The 19,176-nt window shown below is 37.2% G+C and overlaps 1 protein-coding gene across 3 annotated transcripts; it reads right to left on the reverse strand.

Moving 5' to 3' along the window:
- Window positions 1-6,570: 6,570 nt before the first annotated feature.
- Window positions 6,571-16,512, reverse strand: LOC135076752 (saccharopine dehydrogenase-like oxidoreductase). 3 transcript variants are annotated; one of them, XM_063971172.1, is made up of 9 exons: window positions 16,286-16,509; window positions 15,592-15,757; window positions 14,235-14,422; window positions 13,342-13,471; window positions 13,148-13,262; window positions 12,828-12,914; window positions 12,355-12,739; window positions 12,053-12,147; window positions 6,571-6,841 (listed from the first exon to the last, which is right to left on the reverse strand). In XM_063971172.1, exons 2-9 carry the CDS (start codon window positions 15,755-15,757, stop codon window positions 6,748-6,750), a joined length of 1,260 nt encoding a protein of 419 aa, XP_063827242.1. In that variant the 5' UTR covers window positions 16,286-16,509; the 3' UTR covers window positions 6,571-6,747. The 3 variants fall into 3 exon arrangements, with proteins under 3 accessions (XP_063827242.1, XP_063827243.1, XP_063827244.1); XM_063971173.1 differs by lacking the exon at window positions 12,053-12,147 and having other exon boundaries at window positions 16,286-16,512; XM_063971174.1 differs by lacking the exons at window positions 15,592-15,757; window positions 16,286-16,509 and adding an exon at window positions 15,092-15,580.
- Window positions 16,513-19,176: the final 2,664 nt, after the last annotated feature.

The following is a 19,176-nucleotide window of genomic DNA, read 5'->3' on the forward strand; positions in this document are numbered from 1 at the left end:
CAACATATCTTTAATAAAAATACAAAAAAAAAGGGGAATTATAAAACGAGCGACTAAAAAAAAACTTTGCGACTGATGATGGCATACTGTTTTAATACCTTGAGCGGTATTAATTTGAGTAAGCGAAAAATTAACCAAACTAACGACGAATATTGATCAATAATAAAATCCAGAACGAGCTTACAAAATGTGGGTTTTGATTATTACATTTCAGACATAAAAATACTATCCGGGCGACTAAATTACTAAGTGAGCGACTAGAAATACAGAGAGGGCAACTTTAATATGAAGATACATTAGATTTTTCTAATTGAGGTTTTACTGAACGAACTAAAAAAAAATTTAACTCTAAGCAAAGTTTTGTGAGCTGCTTTATTAATGATTATTGGTTACTGATATTATATTTGAGGTCTCATGTTTTTTATTTTGATACGCTTTATTAATGAAAACTACAGATTGTTACAGCGCGCGAATTCGAATGGGGGCGGGGCGACTGTCCCGAATTTTTAACAAAATATGTATGCAAACACGTTTTGGGTCTAGCAATTCGGCTCAAACTAACAACACCGCCACTGGAAGCAAAACTGATACCTATTGGACAAAAAAGAAAACGAGGCCGGCCCGCTAAGTCCAAGCCAGCACTTATCATACAGTGACGATGAGTAGGTAGAGCTCCTCGATCCTCATAGGTACCAATCAATGAACCTTATTAATAAGATTACTTTTTTTTGGGTTGACAGAAGCGACTTATTTTATTTTGTTTTTTTTTTGTTGATTCGATTTAAGAAAATACAAATTTATTTCATTTTTCGTAATACATTGTTTCATTTGATTACCTACCCTTAAATTTTAATGATTTATTTTTTTCGCTACTAGAATAGTGTTCCGTCAAATATTTATTTCATAAGATCATTTTTTATTTAAATGTGGGCTCATAATACGCTGCTCATAATAGTATTTTTCAAAGTAGTTTTTGCATTCGAAACACTTCATTAACCCTTAAATGCATGATTTTTTATTTAGTTATGAAAAAAATATTTCAATTAGATTTTTAGTCACAGATAGGGGGAAAAATCATAAAAAAAATCTTAGTACGAAAAAAAAGTACATTTTTGAAAATTAACAGTATGTAGCCAAATGTCTACACCATGCGTTTTTATGCCATAAAATTGTTCTATGGTTTGTTTATTTGGCTTTTCTTTTCAGCATGTTTGGCTCGCTATCTGAAAAGGAAATTGAGGCACCTCTTGCTGCTTTAAATGATGGTGCAGTCTCAAAAGATGATGAAAATTTAGATGATGATAACATCGATTATTACCCAAACGTACGAGATTTATTGCATGATCGGGATGAGGAGTCCATAGATCATAATATACCCTTGGAATATAACGAAGACCCTGGAACATAACCCTCCCATAGTCTATGAAGAGGAGCATATATTAGATCAGATCTTCGTTATGTTCCAGGGTCTTCGTTATGTTCCAAGGGTAGATTATGATCTATGGACTCCTCATCCAGATCATGCAATAAATCCCGTACTTTTGGGTTAAAATCGATGTTATCATCATATAAATTTTCATCAACTTCTGAGACTGCACCATCATTTAAAACAGCAAGAGCTGCGTCAATTTCCTTTTCAGATAGCGAGCCAAACATGCTGAAAAGAAAAGCCAAATAAGCAAACCATAGAACAATTTTATGGCATAAACGCATGGTGTAGACATTTGGCTACATACACAAAAACCAAGTCGAAGGCACATTCGGGATAGGTTACCAAAAAAATAAGTTAAAATAATGAATTCTTACATTATTTCTAACACGTATGTATTTTTTTCCAATCGTTTTAGCAATTAATTCTCACTGAATCCGAAATTCAAATACCACAAATTTTAACACTACCAATTTTTTCTCTTTCGCAATCGCTACGTCAAATATCGGTTAATTTTTTTTCAAATCTACCTTCATTTGCGGTTTTTTTATTTTTATTATGATGTTTTCTATGATATTAGCGTACGTTCAGAAACGCTTATAAAATGTGTTACTTTTTATAATTAAAAAAGTACTTCGTAGACATATGGCAACACTATGCATTTAAGGGTTAAAGTTAAAAATACCGCTCAGTATAAAAAAAGCATTTGCCAAATATTGAAAAAATGCAGGACCTGACGTTGACACTCAATCAAATATTAGGTCGCTCAAATATTATGAAGCTTCTCATTTTTTATTTTAAGGAACTCAATTTTTTTTTGTATGTTGCTGTTCTTTTGATTTTTCGTCACTCGCACTCAGTCGCTCACTTAGTAATTCTTTAGCCCACATTAATTATTTTTGACACTTCTACACTAATATTATAAAGAGGAAAACTTTGTTTGTTTGTTTGTTTGTTTGTTTGTTTGTTTAGTTGTAATGGATAGGCTCAAAAACTACTGGACCGATTTTAAAAATTCTTTCACCATTCGAAAGCTACATAACTCACGAGTAACATAGGCTAAATTTAATTTTGGAAAAGAGTAGGGTCCCGTAAAATATTTGGGATTTTCATAAGACGTGGAAAAGCGCCATCTATCGTCATTGGGTAAAATCTTCTTGCGCCTGACAAAAATTTTTGAGGTACCTAAATATTCATGAAGGCAAAGCTGTCAAACGCCATCTATCGACATCATTAGTAAATTAGTAACTAAATATTACATGTATAGCCTGACCAGGAACATAAAAACCCTCGCCATGTTGCGGAAAACTAATGGTACTAATTTCTTTTAATGGCAACAGTAACTGAAAACTTCATTGACATGTCACCTTGCATGTCAGTCTATTGCTGTCAAAGTGTAAACAAACTTTATTTTAAATGTGCGCAATTGATTTTGTGAATAAAATTGCTAAAATCTTTTTATAGTCGTGAAAGAAAAGTGGTTCACAATGTGTTAAAGTATTTGTCGAATAGAAATATTAAGGGTTCGGACAATATTTTCATTGAATAATGTTTCCGACAAAGGTTGTCAAATTGACTGACATGTTTATCGTATAGTACAGTCCACTATGAAAATTAGTTGTGGTTCGTTTCAAATACCTATTTTAAAGTTTTTTGTCACTTTCCTAGTGTTGAATTTTATGGAATTGGGAAAGAAGTACCGAGTTTCAAGCGTTCATGAGCAGACATTGCAGTTGAATATTCAAGTTCTGAATTTGATTATTGATGAATAATAAAATAAATCCTACTAACTCGATTGATGGTTTCATTTAATTTATTTAAACCAGGTTACCTATAATAATATTTTTTCGTTAATTTATGAAAATATAAAATTAGCCCGTAATCCTGAATCCTGATACATAAAGTTAATAGCCTATTAATTTAACACAGGTACGACTGTACTCAGTGTTGCACTATGAAATGCAATTGTCGCGCCTCTATGCCAGGGTTTTTATGTTCCTGGTCAGGCTATACTATGAATAACGCTGTTCGTAAATAATATTGAAAATTTAATAATTAAAAATATTTTATGTATTTGAACCATTCACTGTATGTACCTATTTGAATCATTCACTGTGTTTAAACGAGCAAATCAAAGTGTTAATTAGTGACTTTTTACAAACTTCCTTGCAAATTCTTATTAAGTGCCGCCATCTACCGAGATGAATATTAGGGTACGGTTCAGCGGCGGACAAATGGGATGGGCGCGTGGGCGATTGTAGTTAAATAGGATAATAATTACTTCGTTTTTGTTTTCTGTATGTAATTTGTTAATTTTTTGGTAGGGTCTTTATTTTAAAATACTTAGGTTGGTAGGTACTTACTTATTTGATTTTAATGATAATTACTATAGGTACGTATAATTTTAGTAGAAAGAAAGGTCATTGAATGACTAAGTGACTCACTCACTCATCACGAAGTCTCAGAAACTACAAGTCTCAAAAGAGTTCTCATAGGGGTTAATGGTCTATTCCACCTGGCTTTGATCACCAAGATGATCAAAGTGGACTCCAGTTAAATAATTTTTTTTTAGTGTTCATTGATCACCTATAAATAAATCATACCTCTGAATTGTCACATACATGTCCAATTTGTTTATTGCGGTTTTTAGAAAATATCAAAAATGTTACAAAACAAAATATGTAGTACAACAATTGGACATGTGACTATTCAGAGGAGGTGTGATTTGTTTGTAGATGATCAAAGGACACTAAAATAATAATTTAACTAGAGTCCACTTGGCTCACCCCGGACATCGTATCCGTGGGTGCTCAAAGGCACAGAATATATTCAAAGGACACTAAATTGTCGCTGTAAGTCCACTTTGATCACCTGGCTGATCAAAGCCAGGTGATCAAAGTGGAATACACCTCCTTTTAGAACGTAGGTAGTCACTAAGACCAAATTTTGCAAAATTCAACCCTTATGGGAGTTAAAAAGGGGGTTAGAAGTTTGTATTGCAGTCCTCGGTTTTTAAAGTAAGAGACTTTAACTTTCAAGTTAAAATGTATGCTCACTATGATCTCTAGATATTGTGGAGGTGTACATAATAATATACTGTTCGGTACACTGTGGTACTGTGTACACATCGGTTTGCCGACGATATTGTGGTCATCGGTGGAATCTTTTGAAGATCTTGGCACAATGCTCGAAGACCTTAATCGATTTTCCCAACAGGTAGGCCTGAGGATGAACATGGACAAAACGAAGCTTATGTCGAATGTCCATGTTGCGCCCTACCCAGTTTCAGTTGGGAGCTCAATTCTCGAGATTGTCGACAAGTAGGTAATAGGTATGTCTACCTCGGACAAACGATCCAGCTAGGTAGGTCCAATTTCGAGAAGGAGGTTAATCGTCGAATCCAACTCGGCTGGGCAGCGTTCGGGAAACTACGCAACATCTTTCCGTCCAAAATACCTCAATGCCTGAAGACTAGAGTGTATAACCAATGTGTGTTACCAGTGATAACTTATGGCTCGGAAACGTGGCCTCTCACTATAGGCCACTACTAACTAACTGTTCGAGTTACAAAAGCTCAGTTGCACAGCGTGCTATGAAGAGGGCTATGCTTGGTGTTTCTTTGCGAGATCGAATCAGAAATGAGGAGATCCGTAAACGAACCAAAGTCGCTGACATAGCCCGACGGATTAGCAAGCTGAAGTGGCAATGGGCAGGGCACATAGTACGCAGAACTGATGGCCGATGGGGCAGAATAGTTCTGGAATGGAGGCCGCGTACCTGAAAACGTAGCGTGGGACTTCCACCTACAAGGTGGACCGACGACATCGTAAAGGTAGCAGGGAAGCGCTGGACGCAGGCCGCTTCCAATCGATCAACATGGAAAGCATTGGGGGAGGCCTATGTTCAGCAGTGGACGTCCTATGGCTGAAATGGTGGTGGTGGTGGTGGTGGTGGTGGTACATATACTGAAAATGTATCATTAGAAATCAACTACGGGGGCTAAGGAGATAAAAGGAGGGTTGGAAGTTTATATTATGAAAGTCCTATGTGTTTAAAGTAAGAGAGTTGAAATTTAAAATGTATGCGCTATAGATGCTAAGAGCGGATTTTACGAAACTCCACCCCTAATGGAGTAAAACGAGGTCCACGCGTACGAAGTCGCGGGCGGCCGCTAGTACAACATAAATTTACAGTCACTCGTTTAAATACTACCCAAAAAAAAATACAATTACGTTACGAGTACTTACGTTATGATGTGCTGCGGCGGGTGGCCCGCACAGATAACTATATATTAGTCGGAGAGTGGCCCGTAGCGTAGTGACTCGGTGCGCGCTGCGTTCGTTGCAATTTATAATTGCTCCGTTGAATACCACACCATACACCAAAATCTCAGCAATTCAGTGCCCCGATTTCATCTCTAGTCCACACCCCAGTCATGCTCCAGCTGATGTGCAATTCGGTATCGCGGTAAAGTTCACGCGCAAAGAAGACGAAATAACGGATTTAAGCGCTTTCCATTAAAAGTCCGAACTTATTTCATTAAAACAGCAAATGTTCGTGAAGCGTTTGAGTAACAGTAGCTTTCTGACAGCTTTAACACAAAGACGTAGTTGCAATCCGTTTACGTTACAACTTCGTTTGAACTAGCTGTCAAAACGGCACACCGCGATACTTAGTCGCATTGCAGTTGCAAATATTTAACGCAATCGGGGCGCGGGATATGAACAAAATGGCAGTAGGTAGGTACTTATTTCAAATTCTTAATCAAAAACAAGCTATGTGTGTGTTTTATCTCTTTAATACTGTTCAACGCGTGTGTTCCTCTAATAACATAGAATGCGGCAAGTTCGACTGTTTATTTGAACCAAATATAAACATAAAAAAATAATATCATAATTTCCAACCGGTCCACCACTATGACCGTACTAGGCGCTGCGCCTGAGCCACACGCCGCATCGCATCGTGGCTTTAAGGGGGTACCTAATAATTATTGCTTTTGCTGGGAGTGGGTTTACTTACCACAATAAAGTTATAAGTTGTGGTCAAGGAAAAGTTAAGTAATATCATTTGAAGTTTTAAATAATTATCAATTGTTTATTAATCATACCTTAATTTTAACCATTTATTCAATGCCATTATAGGCATTATAAATACCTTTAATTTACGTATTAAAGGAAGAATTATAAATTATATTAAAGGTCGCGGATTTAAGAGTTGGGGCGATAAAAACAAGCAAAGTGCGTACCGATTCCGATTAGTCAATAATACCAACATAATAATTAAGGTAAAAGGACTACATTTTACACGATAATCTTAAATTAATAAAATATTTCGAATTTAACATTATTTTCTTGTAGTTTAGCTACAAGACTTGTCTTCCAAAAAGCAGCGCCCGACGTAAAGACTCCTCCTCTGAAAGAAAAATATAATTTTTACTAAATCCAGTCAAGAGTTCTAAAAACTACTTACTTAGTTCAACGAAACTTCAACCCATTTATGAGTTTAGCTATGTACTGTTTGGATTTAATTTTAATCACATTACGTTATAGTCCAGTCAATAAATGCCTTAACGACGGTGTAGAGAGAAATCCGTGGAACACAATTTCTGACCTCGGGACTTTATTTAGCCTAGTTAGGTGGTGAACATAGCAAAAGTCCCCGCCCTTAGCCCTTGAGCCGGCGGGGAGAGGGGGGTTTAAAGATACCACTTTTCGGTTTTTCGCTTAATCCTCGGAAACTATGCGTCCTAGTGACATGATTACTATGAACCAAAAAAAGCTTACTCAATTTGCTACAGGTGAGACCGTCAAGTTTTTCTATATCTTGTATAGTTTTTACGGCATCTGCTCTAGAAGGTCTGTAAAATTGGAAATTTTATTGTTGTCTTACATGTTCCTTTCAGGAGAAAATCGACTAAATCAACATTGAGCAAACACTATAGACATGCGGGAGCATGTTAAGCCTAGTTCCAGGGAGGGGACTGCACCGTGCGTATATTTAGACGAACCAATTAGAGCCACTTTTGACTCCTCATCATTCAAAAACTGCTGTGCATTAACACTTCAAATTTGGCTCATGTATTGAGACTTGCAAGATATACATAAGCTTCAAATTTCATAAATATACCTCAAACGGTTATTTAGGTATTGACGTTCAAAAGTCGATATTTAGAGCACTAAAATCTATCTATCACATCGCACCCTTAGAATGAAAGTGACCGAATCCAAAAAATGCAATTTGTGGTAAATGAACAAGAAAGTCTTCAAAAAAGTGTAGTCTTGAATACATTTTACTATATCTCTTTCGTGTTCCGTCGCATTTGATTGATTTTAAGTAGATTTATTGATTAACCTTTTGAGTTAACATTGGCAGAGTATTTTTTGTAATTATACTTTATTTAGTATATATTTTGACATAAAATATAAAGTACTTCTAAATTAGGTCACTTTATTACAAAATACTTTTGAAACTGATGAGATTTTTTATAAATTATGTCTGTTTATGACGCATTTTGCAAATGAATCTGTTGACATAAGTCATTACTATACTTAATGTTATGTGAATATAAGGTAGTGAACATGGGCGTAGCCACGGTGGGGCAGGGTGGGGCAAGTGCTCTAACCTGTCAGGTACCTAACCAAACCTAAAAAAATAATTATCTAGGTACTAACTGCAATACGATGTACACTACCAACTACTTTTTGGGTGAAAGATTTCTTGGTGTAGGTAGGTGAGCAATAAGACAGTGTTGGATAATTCGGATAATTCGAATTACACATTCAGATATTGGGTGCTATAAGATAGCCTTTTTGTATGAAAAAAACTAACCGAGGTATAGCCCAAGGGTATAGTTTGCTTCTTAGTCGTTCGTTTCAGCCGAATGACGTTTACTTATTGCTGGACAAAGGCCTACTCCAAAGATTTCCAAAACGACCGGTCCTGCGCCGCCCGCATAGGCACCTCCCGCGACCTTCACCAGATCGTCGATCCACCTAGTGGAGGGCCTGCCACTACGTCTTCCAACTCGTGGTCGCCACTCGAGAACTTTTTTGCCCCAGCGGCCCATCAACTCTGTGAGCTATGTACCCCGCCCACTGCCACATGATTTTAGCGATTCTGCGTGCTATGTCACTTTGGTTCTACTGCGGATCTTCTCATTTCTGATTCGATCGCGCACGGAGACTCCGAGAATAGCACGCTCCATCGCCCTCGGGCCTTCTTATGAGGCCCATAGAAAGCGACCACGTCTCAGATCCTTAAGTTGTCACTGGCAACACACACTGGTCAAAGACTTTTGTTTTGAGACACTGCGGCATTTCGGACGTGAGAATATTGCGAAGCTTTCCGAACGGAGCACAGCCGAGATGAATTCGACGGTTGACCTCTTTCTCGAAGTTGGACCTACCTAACTGGATTGTCCCAGGTACACTTAATTGTCAACAACTTCGAGTGTAGTCTCTAACTTTCAGAGGTGTGGGTTACACGGATATTTGACATGATTTTTGTCTTGTCCATGTTCATTTTAAGAACCATTGTTGAGAAGCTCTTCATACATCGAGAAGCCATCGAGCATGACTACGATATCTTCCGCGAATCCAATGAAGGTGATGAAGTCTTCGCTCTGCCTAGCGCTCATCCAGCTCCAAAACCCCGAAAGCTTTTATCTCGAATTGCAAAATCTTTTCAAATGCCTAGGAGACTACGGAAATGTGGACGAATGCAATGACAGGTTCGTAGGAATTGTCCAAACGACTGGGTCTAAGTTCATTAAAACCCGTCGTTCAAAAGGAACCAAAAAGATCTCTGACCTCACCAACTTATGGAAGAGAGAAGAAACTTGGTTCTGCAAGTATACTCAACTCGCGACCTACGCCAATTTGATACAGACCCAATTAAAGAGGCGACTGAGCATAACAAGGGCTCTATAGCAAGAGATCTGTCTGTTGGCCAAAGTCAACTGACCAAGCTGAAGACCGATGATGGCAGAGTCATCTCGTCGGGGCCTGAGATATTGGAAGAGGTTGAGGTTCTACGGAAAATTATCACGAGTGTACGCACACCTGATCACAAATCTAGCCGAAGACCCAAGAGCTAGATTGACCCGACACTATAAGATATCTCGGACGTCAGTCTGTGCGAGATTAGAATGGCTCTCAAACACCTGAAAAACAACAAGGTACAGGGTGATGATGGAATCACAGCTGAGCTTCTGAAAGCAGGTGGAGCGCCGGCACTAAAAGCTCTTCAGAAGCTATTTGACTCCGTCATCCCTGAGGGAAAAAAAGCTCCCTGTCTTTGTTTTCATTATCCGTTTGCATGTTTGGAGGTGTTATTACCATCAAACTAAACATATCTTGAACTAACTCATCTTGAGGTTATTTTTACTATAGAGTAAGAGCTAGTGAACGCCAGACCTACGTCATTTTATAAAAGCTGAAAGTTTGTCAGCGTATACTCCCAATATAGGATATACTATAAAATCTGATTTTTTTTTGTTTAACATTTTGGCAATAATTAGAAATATTTTCCCCAACACTCACACAGTTTTGACAGTTCCAACTCCTTGCCAGACTGTTTTTTAGGGTAGCTCTAAAGCTCCCAAAGCCATGATGACCCAAACTTCATAATTCACCAACATTATAACCTATATTGGGAGCATACGCTGATAAACTTTCAGCTTTTATAAAATGACGTAGGTCTGGCGTTCACTAGCTCTTAGTTTACTAGTAAACTTGTGAAGTAAAGTCTGAAACAACACAACTTATTAAACTCTTAAGTACATAAATTTATACATATCTTAAACAAATTTTATATTAAAGCGACATATTCCAAAAATATGTTGATCGGTCCTTTTTATTTTTTCTTCTACACAGGCGCAATATCAAAAATATCAAAACTAAATTAGGTTAGTTCAGTCATAAATAGTCCTATTCGTAAAAGTGTCGTGTATCCTTCATTTATATTTTTAACTAAACAGACCGAATCCATAAATGAACACTGAATACTCTAACATATTTAGTTTAAATACAGACCTATTTATTAAAAGGTCACTTTATGACAAAAAAATCATGAACTTACCTTTACAGTATTTTTGTAATAAACAGATACAATTCGAGATCCGCCGATGTTTTACACGTACACTCGCAAGCACCGCCGACGTAAAACTAGTTCTGCCTCTTTCACACAATATGCATACATGAAAAGCGGGATTAGTGAAAGAGACCGAAGTATGCGTTTCTCTGCCTTTACTAAGAGATAGGTCACTTTATCTATACAGGGATATAGAGCATGCTTTATAAGGTCAGTTTATGGTGAAATCGAGAGTAACAGGAATTTTGAGTTAAGTCACTTTAATTCTAAGGGTGCGACATGTGAAATGTTAAAATTAACTGGTTTTTTATTTGTTCCTATTTATTTACATAACTACCTTTCTGGATGCCAAATTTGAACCTTCGAGGTCATCTGGAAGTGGTTAGAATTTGGTCTGTAGGTCAGACATGTAGATTTTTGGACGTCAATATCTAAAGAACCGTTTGAGGCATATTTATGAAATTTGAAACTGAAGTATATCTTGCAAGTCTCAACACATGAGCCAAATTTGAAGTGTTAATGCACAGTAGTTTTTGAGTGATGAGGAGTCAAAAGTGGCTCAAAGTGGTTCGTCTAAATATACGCACGGTGCAGTCCCCTCCCTGGAACTAGGCTTAACATGCTCCCGCATGTCTAGAATGATTGCTCAATGTTGATTTAGTCGATTTTCTCCTGATGGAAACATATAAGACGAAAATAAAATTTCCAATATTACAGTCCTTCTAGAGCAGATGCCGCGAAAACTATACAATTTATAGAAAAACTTGTCTATCTCACCTGTAGCAAATTGAATATGCTTTTTTTGGTTCAAAGTAGTCATGTCACTAGGACGCATAGTTTCCGAGGAATAAGCGAAAAACCGAAAAGTGGCACCTTTAAACCCCCCTCTCCCCGCCGGCTCAAGGGCTAAGGGCGGGGACTTTTGCTATGTTCACCTCCTAACTAGTCTAAATAAAGTCCTGAAGTCAAAAATTGTGTTCTACAGTTTTCCATCTATAATGCTTTATTGACTGGACTATTAATAGGGGGCTTAGCGCCTGGTGGGGTGGGTCTGGGTTGAGGGTGAGACATACCACTTTTAACATGGGTTAGCGGCTAATAGGTTAATAAGTGGGTTAGGTTTAGGCATGCATTCGTTTCACTTTGAAAATGCGAAAATTTGGATCTAATAAGTAATCTGTGGTTTGGATGTCGTCTGGATGTCTGGATAGATGTGGGTCTAGACAAAGTGCAAATTATAATCGCAAACCAGTCGAAAAGTGGTCGAAAAGCCCCTTTTTTGTATGGAGTTTTGACGGATTCGATTTTCGATTCGATCAAAAAGTGCGTTTTGTCCAAGGGGGATGTTTGTTACTCTTTCACGCAAAAACTACTGAACGGATTTTGATGAAACTTTACAGTATAAATTGTTTGTTTTTAACCCAGAATAACATAGGCTATAATTTATGACGATCTGTGACAAACTAAATTTCACGCGAGTGAATGCTAGTGCAAAATATATTTATTTTCATCAGAATTTCATGTTTATCTTACGTTGATGGCATTTTGTGTTTTTCTTTGAGAATAGCAATGGCTGATTGCACGAGTGCCAAGGACGTGAATCCATAAGCAGGGTCCATGGCGGAAACCTGAAAAGTTTGAAATTCGTAATTTCCAATTCTACCTTATTAAGGTCAGTAAGTAGTCCTACATTTGAGCATACTAAAATATTTCTTTTTTAAGCAAAACAATCGCAATCACCTACACATGAAGACAAAGTTTAGTAAGTACCTAATAATTAAAAAAGACGAGTAATTTAGTACCTAATAACTAAAGTACTTAAATATTATCAAGACCTTAGCTATAACTGTTTTCTTTGGTTCAGAAGCTTCAGTATCTTGTCCCATATCCCAGCCACGTCCAAACATTTCAAAAGTGAAACACGTGTTGTCCATAACTGCTTGTGTTGGTCCTTGTTTTGACACCAGCCCCAGGGAGAACCACTCCGGTTTGTTTAAAAGCAAAGCTCTTCCATACTTGAATTTGGAGAGGATGCCGACAAACATGGTGATTATACCAAGAAGAAAAACATATGAGATACTAGGGAGAACAATGTAAGGTTGAAATTGTACAGGACGTTTGTTATTGGTTTCTAAGAGGCGATGCTGCGTGCGTTTCACGATAGACCCATCAGGGCTTACGAGAGGAACTGCCCATTTTCCATTTTGCTTATGAATATATCTGAAGAAGAAATATAATGATTGTTTTAGTAAAAGTATTTTCTTAATATAATTAAGTACTTAGGTAATAATTAATTACCCTAACTTACCGCTGTTTCAGTTTTGGCTTATAGGTGGATTCGTTTTTTGGATATAGTTTACTTCTCAGTTTCAAAATCTCAGTGAAATTGGCGAATCTGCAATCATTTCATGTACCTGCTCATTATTTGTAAATTTTATACTAATTAGCATTTTAATTAGTAAAAAGTAAAAGAGTGTATTTCTTAATGATAACAAATGTACAGTTTAAAGTACTCTGCTTAAGCGTACGTGCTTGTATCGCAGTAGCCAGAATACAGACAATTTTTTCACGAGACAATTGCGAACGATATTTTTTCGAGGCGTAGGCTTACCTAATCATAAAACTTACACATAAACCAAAGATTCCCATGTTCCAAAGTTAAGAACACCACTTTTACGCGCCTCCTTTTGGTATTCCTTGACGGTGCTGAGTGATAAGTACGATTCTACTGAGTGTAGAGTGCCTGAAAATAAACAAATAAATCTAGATCTCAGCTGCAGCACAATATCCTAAAGTAACTATATCAGGTATTATTACCATACCTTGGAAATTCTTCTCCAAGAAAATCACCCCCATATCATTTGGGATGCTGTCAAAACCGCATGCACTAATTACGTAAATACCAGCTTGGCGAGCCTCATTGTCATATTTTATCTGCATTGTTCCCATAAACTGAAAACATAACAAAATGTCCCTGTATAAATTGTAAAAAAACAACGCTGGGTTTACCCAGTAGGTAGGTACATGTGGGAGACTATGCCCGTTTTTTTTTATTTAACTAGCTATGTAAACAAAATTCTTGTAATGAGTTACAAAAGGGGTCACTTAATAATTTTAATTAGGGATTGATGGTTAAAACGGGCATTATTCTCGGAAATAAAGGAATGATAATATCAGACTTGTGTTAAACATTGCAGGTAGGTAAGTACTTATTCATTAATTTTAATTAGAACCTCATTATGTAATTAAGTTGCTATTTTAATGATAGCTAAAAATGTCAATTTTTTAATGAGTTACAGAACTTACAGACATTCAGACATAGGTAGGTACCATGATGGCGTAACTTGGTATCTACCTTACTTAAACATAATTGCATGTTGACTGAGAGGGGTCAACATCAAGGTGATTTTTTTCTCTGATTAGTACAGAGATGATGATATTCAATAGTTTAAACCGGTTTTGAGGTAAGTAGGTATTTATGCACGTAGAGTTAAGAGTTTGGTTGATGAATTTTACCTACGTGATTAACGCGATACGACCTTATGTTACTCATTCTATACAAAAATACTTATGTTATGTACTTACTTATCCTTATATGCTAGGTAGGCGTATCCGGGTTTGTTTCGATGGTATGTTTGTTTGTTAGTTTATGGTACTGATTGAGATGCTTTCTGGAATCTATGCTAACACACCGTTAAAGTCGATCAAAACTCACATCTTCCTCGCCAGTGATGTCGACGTAGTGCGTCTTGGCTTCGAGAGCTGCACGCACCACCGGCTCACCATACAGGCGGTAAGGCCCGCAGCAGTTCAGCAACACCTTGGCCTGTCTGCACATGCTTGTCAGCGACGACTGATCGCTGACGTCAGCAATTATAATTTTGATACCGGATATGTCTACGCCTGAAAAAACAAGTTTGTAACAGTCAACCTTCAGACTTGAAAATATAATCAGCTTGAGAAAGGGACAGCTAAGTTTTCTTCTCGTACCCATTACCCCCATAAGTTTTTATAACTCATTATTATGTGATTTACTGGGTTGCACCATCTTATTTTAACTTAAAAAAACGTCAAAAATCAGTCAAACTCTACAGGGTGGAATTTTTTAATGCCACCTGGAGGGAAAGTACTCTTAATACTGTAGATAGAAAATTTTACTCAAAGGAAACATTCCTTTATTTTTGAAAAGAAATAGAACTGCATTCAAAGATTTCAAAAAAATTTTTTGCCACACCCGGGAATCGAACCACTAATATGTAATTTGTTAAAAATTACACCCTGTATTTTTATTGCATTGATCGTTAGGGTTAAGACAATAAGGATGAAATCTCTCTAACAAACTTGATAAATCAAATGAAAGGAAAACCATGAAATCTTGAGTTATTTTCATTATGTACAGAAAATTGTATGGTATAGTAGGGAATTTTCTAAAAATTTTCAAAAATCTTTGAATGCAGTTCTCTTTCTTTTCAAAAATAAAGGAATGTTTTCTTTCAGTAAAATTTTCTATCTACAGTATTAAGAGTACTTTCCCTCCAGGTGGCATTACAAGATTCCACCCTGTATACTTACAAAAAACAACGGTTATCGTCAAAGTTACGGTCAAATTTAGGTCGTGCAACTCAGCCTAAGCGTTATGGAAAATATTCATTACACTGACAAAAGATAATAATGACCTTTGATTTTATTTAACCTTTGGTTCCAATGGAAACTACACTTGACGTCAAAGAAATCGCACCTCCCGCGACAATAAAGCTTTTCTTCTGACCACCAATATTGATGTTATTTGAAAGCCCAATTAAAAACCCTCAGGAAAAACACATTTAGTTTTTTTTTAATAAACAATTAACAGGTAGTACCATAAATGTGACTTGAAAAAAGCAAATGTTGCCCCTCACCTCTGGGACCAATTAGACCAATTTTGTGGTTAAACAACCAAATATTAATGATCTCACGTGTCGACGCCGTCTGTATTTACCTAACTTATTTGAAAAGTGAGATTATTCCATGAAAGAAAAATAGCAAAAACGAGTCGGTCTACAGGTGCACTTACAAACTGCACCATACCATACCATACTTGGCAGAAATATCGCTTAACAGGCTCTGCAACTTGGCTTCCGAGCGGCCGGCCACTGCCCAGGTGACCCCAGCATACTTGGCTCTTCCACGGGAAATCTCTTCCACTACCTTCTTACCAGTGAAGCCAGAGGCTCCAAATATTACAATATCAAACTGCATCTAGAAGAGATGAATATTTTTATTTTACCCAGAGAAATAATATATTTTCATATCTTAATGGATAGACAAAACAATTTTATCAAAAGGTGGAATGAATGTCACGTAAAATTCTCTGCATTCTTAAGGTATAATCTTTTGGGATAAGCAGAAAATTTTACTATGTAGGTACAGGTAGGTACCTACCTAATAGCCGTATCCGTATAATATACCCACAAAACTATCTTCTACAATAAATGATTTAGGTAGTGTACTCAACACAAAACAATAAATAATTATACTCAATCAATGTCTCACTTACTGATAAATAAATAGCCTGTTTACATACATCTGTGAAATTAACGTTACTTTAAAAAACAAAATAATGTGCCTGATGTCGTATTTTTTTCATCCCGCCCGAACAACTAGGTAGAATAAGTGATAGAAAAGTAAACTGAGCATTTTTAATCCTGTTTTATGTAACAGTGGTATTGTATGAATTCCGTAACAAGTGGGTTAAATAAAGGCAATAAAATTGATAGATTTACTTACATTACAGTGCAACGTAGATACAAGGAATTTTCCGAATTATCTAATACCTACTTTCGCAATTTAACATTTACACTCACGCACGTGCAAATTGTGGATGCTGCTACAGAAACTGAGTTTTAATTTAAAACTGAGCGCCAATTTTTTTCAAAGGGAGGGCAAGGCGGTTACTTGCCATGTTAAATAATGGTTTAGAGTGAACAATAAAAAGGCATTATTTGTTAAACAGCGTAATTATTTTAATTTGTTGTTATTGGGTGTGTAATTAAGTGATTACGACACGTTTGCATTATAAAGTTTAAAAATAAATATTAAACAGTACTGTACCGTTATTCGAAGCCTTTATAATGAGAGTAGTGTCTGTCTTTTCCTGTTTGAGTACTAGTTTTGACGTAAAATCTGCCCACGTGACTTCCGCTCCGGTTCCCCACCGCCTAAGCACGCCTCAATTAACGACACTAGCGCCACCAACGGTAGCTCGAAACTAGGTTTCGATATTCTCGCCATTGGTGTTTTAGTTCCCGTTCGAGACGGTCGTAGAATTAGCTCCGCTAGTTCGCGACCCATCTCACAGGTACTAGTCGTGACGTGATTCAGGTAAAATATTACCATCATAATGTAAGTACTTCTAAATTATTATGTACTGGCTGAACTTATAAAAATTACTGTGATTACTTATTTCGCAGTGTAATTTATTTTTACAACGGTGTTACCGTTCGGGGGTAGATTGCATTCAATCTAACTCAGTGTAATTTTTAATAATTATCTTTCTTCTCTAGTAATACTTGTACCTAACGGTATTCCGTTAGACGTGTTTTAAAAGTAACATTACTTTTTAGCAATGTTTGTTTCTAACGGTTTTTCGTTACATATGTTTTTAAGCTAACTTTTCTTCTTAGCAATGTTCGTACCTGACGGCGTGTTCCGTTAGATGTGTTTTAAAACTAACATTCCTTTTTAGCAATGTTTGTGCCTAACGGTTTTCGTTAGATGTGTTTTAAAACTAATATTCCTTTTTAGCAATGTTCATTCCTAACGGTATAACACTCCTTTCTAGCTGTGTTTGTTCCTAAGGGTTTTCCGTTAGATGTCTTTATTTTCAAAAGGAAAGAGGAAATAATATTATGTCCACGTGCAGAAGAGGAGCAAGAGTTGGCGTAGAGGTCAAATCAAAGGATGGTGTGGTGTAATGTGATAGTCGCAAGATGTGATTGCTTGCTACAATAAGCTGTAAGTACCAACTTACCAATACCATTTCAGACATACGAATTCCATCGGACGGATTGTGTTGATTTATAAATCAACAAAATAAATAAACGGTAAACTACCGTTATCAATATGCATCCGGGGAAAGTATGAAAACTTCCACTAGGTAGGGTAGCGTACCGACGTACCTATCCTACCGCCATTATGGAAGTCTAACGCATGGCTTATAACCCAAGAGTGAAGTGTGCAGTTTGTCCTATTAGGATACGGTACGTAGGTATAATAATACCTTTGTGGTTTTCTTAAACTATGATTTCAGGAAAACGCTATGCTGTTACTGTGTAGATAAACAGTGAGTCTGTGTAATAAACGGTGAAGGAGATACGCAGTTTATTTGATGCTAGCGGCGTCTGGAAAATTTTTCGGCAGCAATACGATCGCAACTCTGCTCCGCAGATCGATCTGAGATTTCGTCTTATGCTAAATACCTACAGTGGAAAACTCAAACTGGCTAATTTGAAAATTATAAATAACTTGAAAAAATTTGAAAAAATTGAAACTGGCTACTCGGCAAGCTAGATGGCAGTGTAACCAAAGCGCAGCAGCATAATCCTGGAGCGAGGGTAAGTTCTCTTGGAGCAAACAGGGAAAAACCAGGAGCCAGAACCTTTTCTCCCTCATCCCACCGGGATAGGAGAAAACTCAAACACTCAAGGAGTTTCATATTGAGCCAGGCAACGCCGCTCATTTTTATTTATGTCGAGAGGTCTTAGTAGGGCATTGGTTACCACAAACCCTCTTGTTATCCCTCATCCCACTGGGATAGGAGATTACCCAAAGAGAATCGGACTCAAATCATTACATTTCGAGCCGAGCAACCTCGCTCATTTTTATTTACGTCGAGAGGTCTTAGGGCATCGCTCTAAACCCTCATGTTATCCCTCATCCCACTGGGATAGGAGATTACAAAAAGATAACCGGACTCAAATCATTACATTTCGAGCCGAGCAACCTCGCTCATTTTTATTTACGTCGAGAGGTCTTAGGGCATCGCTCCAAACCCTCATGTTATCCCTCATCCCACTGGGATAGGAGATTACCCAAAGAGAACCGGACTCAAATCACTACATTTCGAGCCGAGCAACCTCGCTCATTTTTATTTACGTCGAGAGATCTTAGGGCATCGCTCTAAACTGTCATGTTATCCCTCATCCCTCTGGGATAGGAGATTACCCAAAGAGAATCGGACTCAAATCATTACATTTCGAGCCAAGCAACCTCGCTCGTTTGTATTTGCGGTTCAAAGACATGAGGGCATCGTCCTAAACTAAATCCTCATAATTTTGAAGAGTTATAGAACCCAAACGCCTTATTCCACGGCAAACGAAAATAAGTAAAGTTGCCGGGTAGACATGAGGGCTTCGCCCTAAATCCGCATAACTATAAAAGGTTCTGAAATTCTATTTTGCACGGCAAAATTAAAGTGATGTTGCCGGGAGGACATGAGGGCATCGCCCCAAATCCTCATAATTTTCAAGGGTTATGGAACCCTAATTAAAATGCTTTATTTCATGACAAAAGTAAGCTATTTAAGACCTGCCATGGGTAAAAGGTGGAGACAGAGATCATGAGATTACGCAAAAATGACTCGATTCGTGTCAGTTTGGCTTATTTCATTACTGCCGAGA

This window comes from Ostrinia nubilalis, chromosome 12, assembly GCF_963855985.1.
Source record: "Ostrinia nubilalis chromosome 12, ilOstNubi1.1, whole genome shotgun sequence".
Taxonomy (NCBI): Eukaryota; Metazoa; Arthropoda; class Insecta; order Lepidoptera; family Crambidae; genus Ostrinia; species Ostrinia nubilalis.

What these genes read in the sequence shown, in the direction of transcription:
- LOC135076752 (XM_063971172.1), bottom strand. Translation starts at nt 15,757, where the DNA reads ATGCAGTTTGATATTGTAATATTTGGAGCCTCTGGCTTCACTGGTAAG. An exon ending in ACATCACTGGCGAGGAAGAT is followed by an intron (nt 13,472 to 14,234) that starts GTGAGTTTTGAT and finishes TTATGTTTTCAG; the next exon opens with TTTATGGGAACAATGCAGAT. An exon ending in AGAAAACAGTTATAGCTAAG is followed by an intron (nt 12,148 to 12,354) that starts GTCTTGATAATA and finishes CAAACTTTTCAG; the next exon opens with GTTTCCGCCATGGACCCTGC.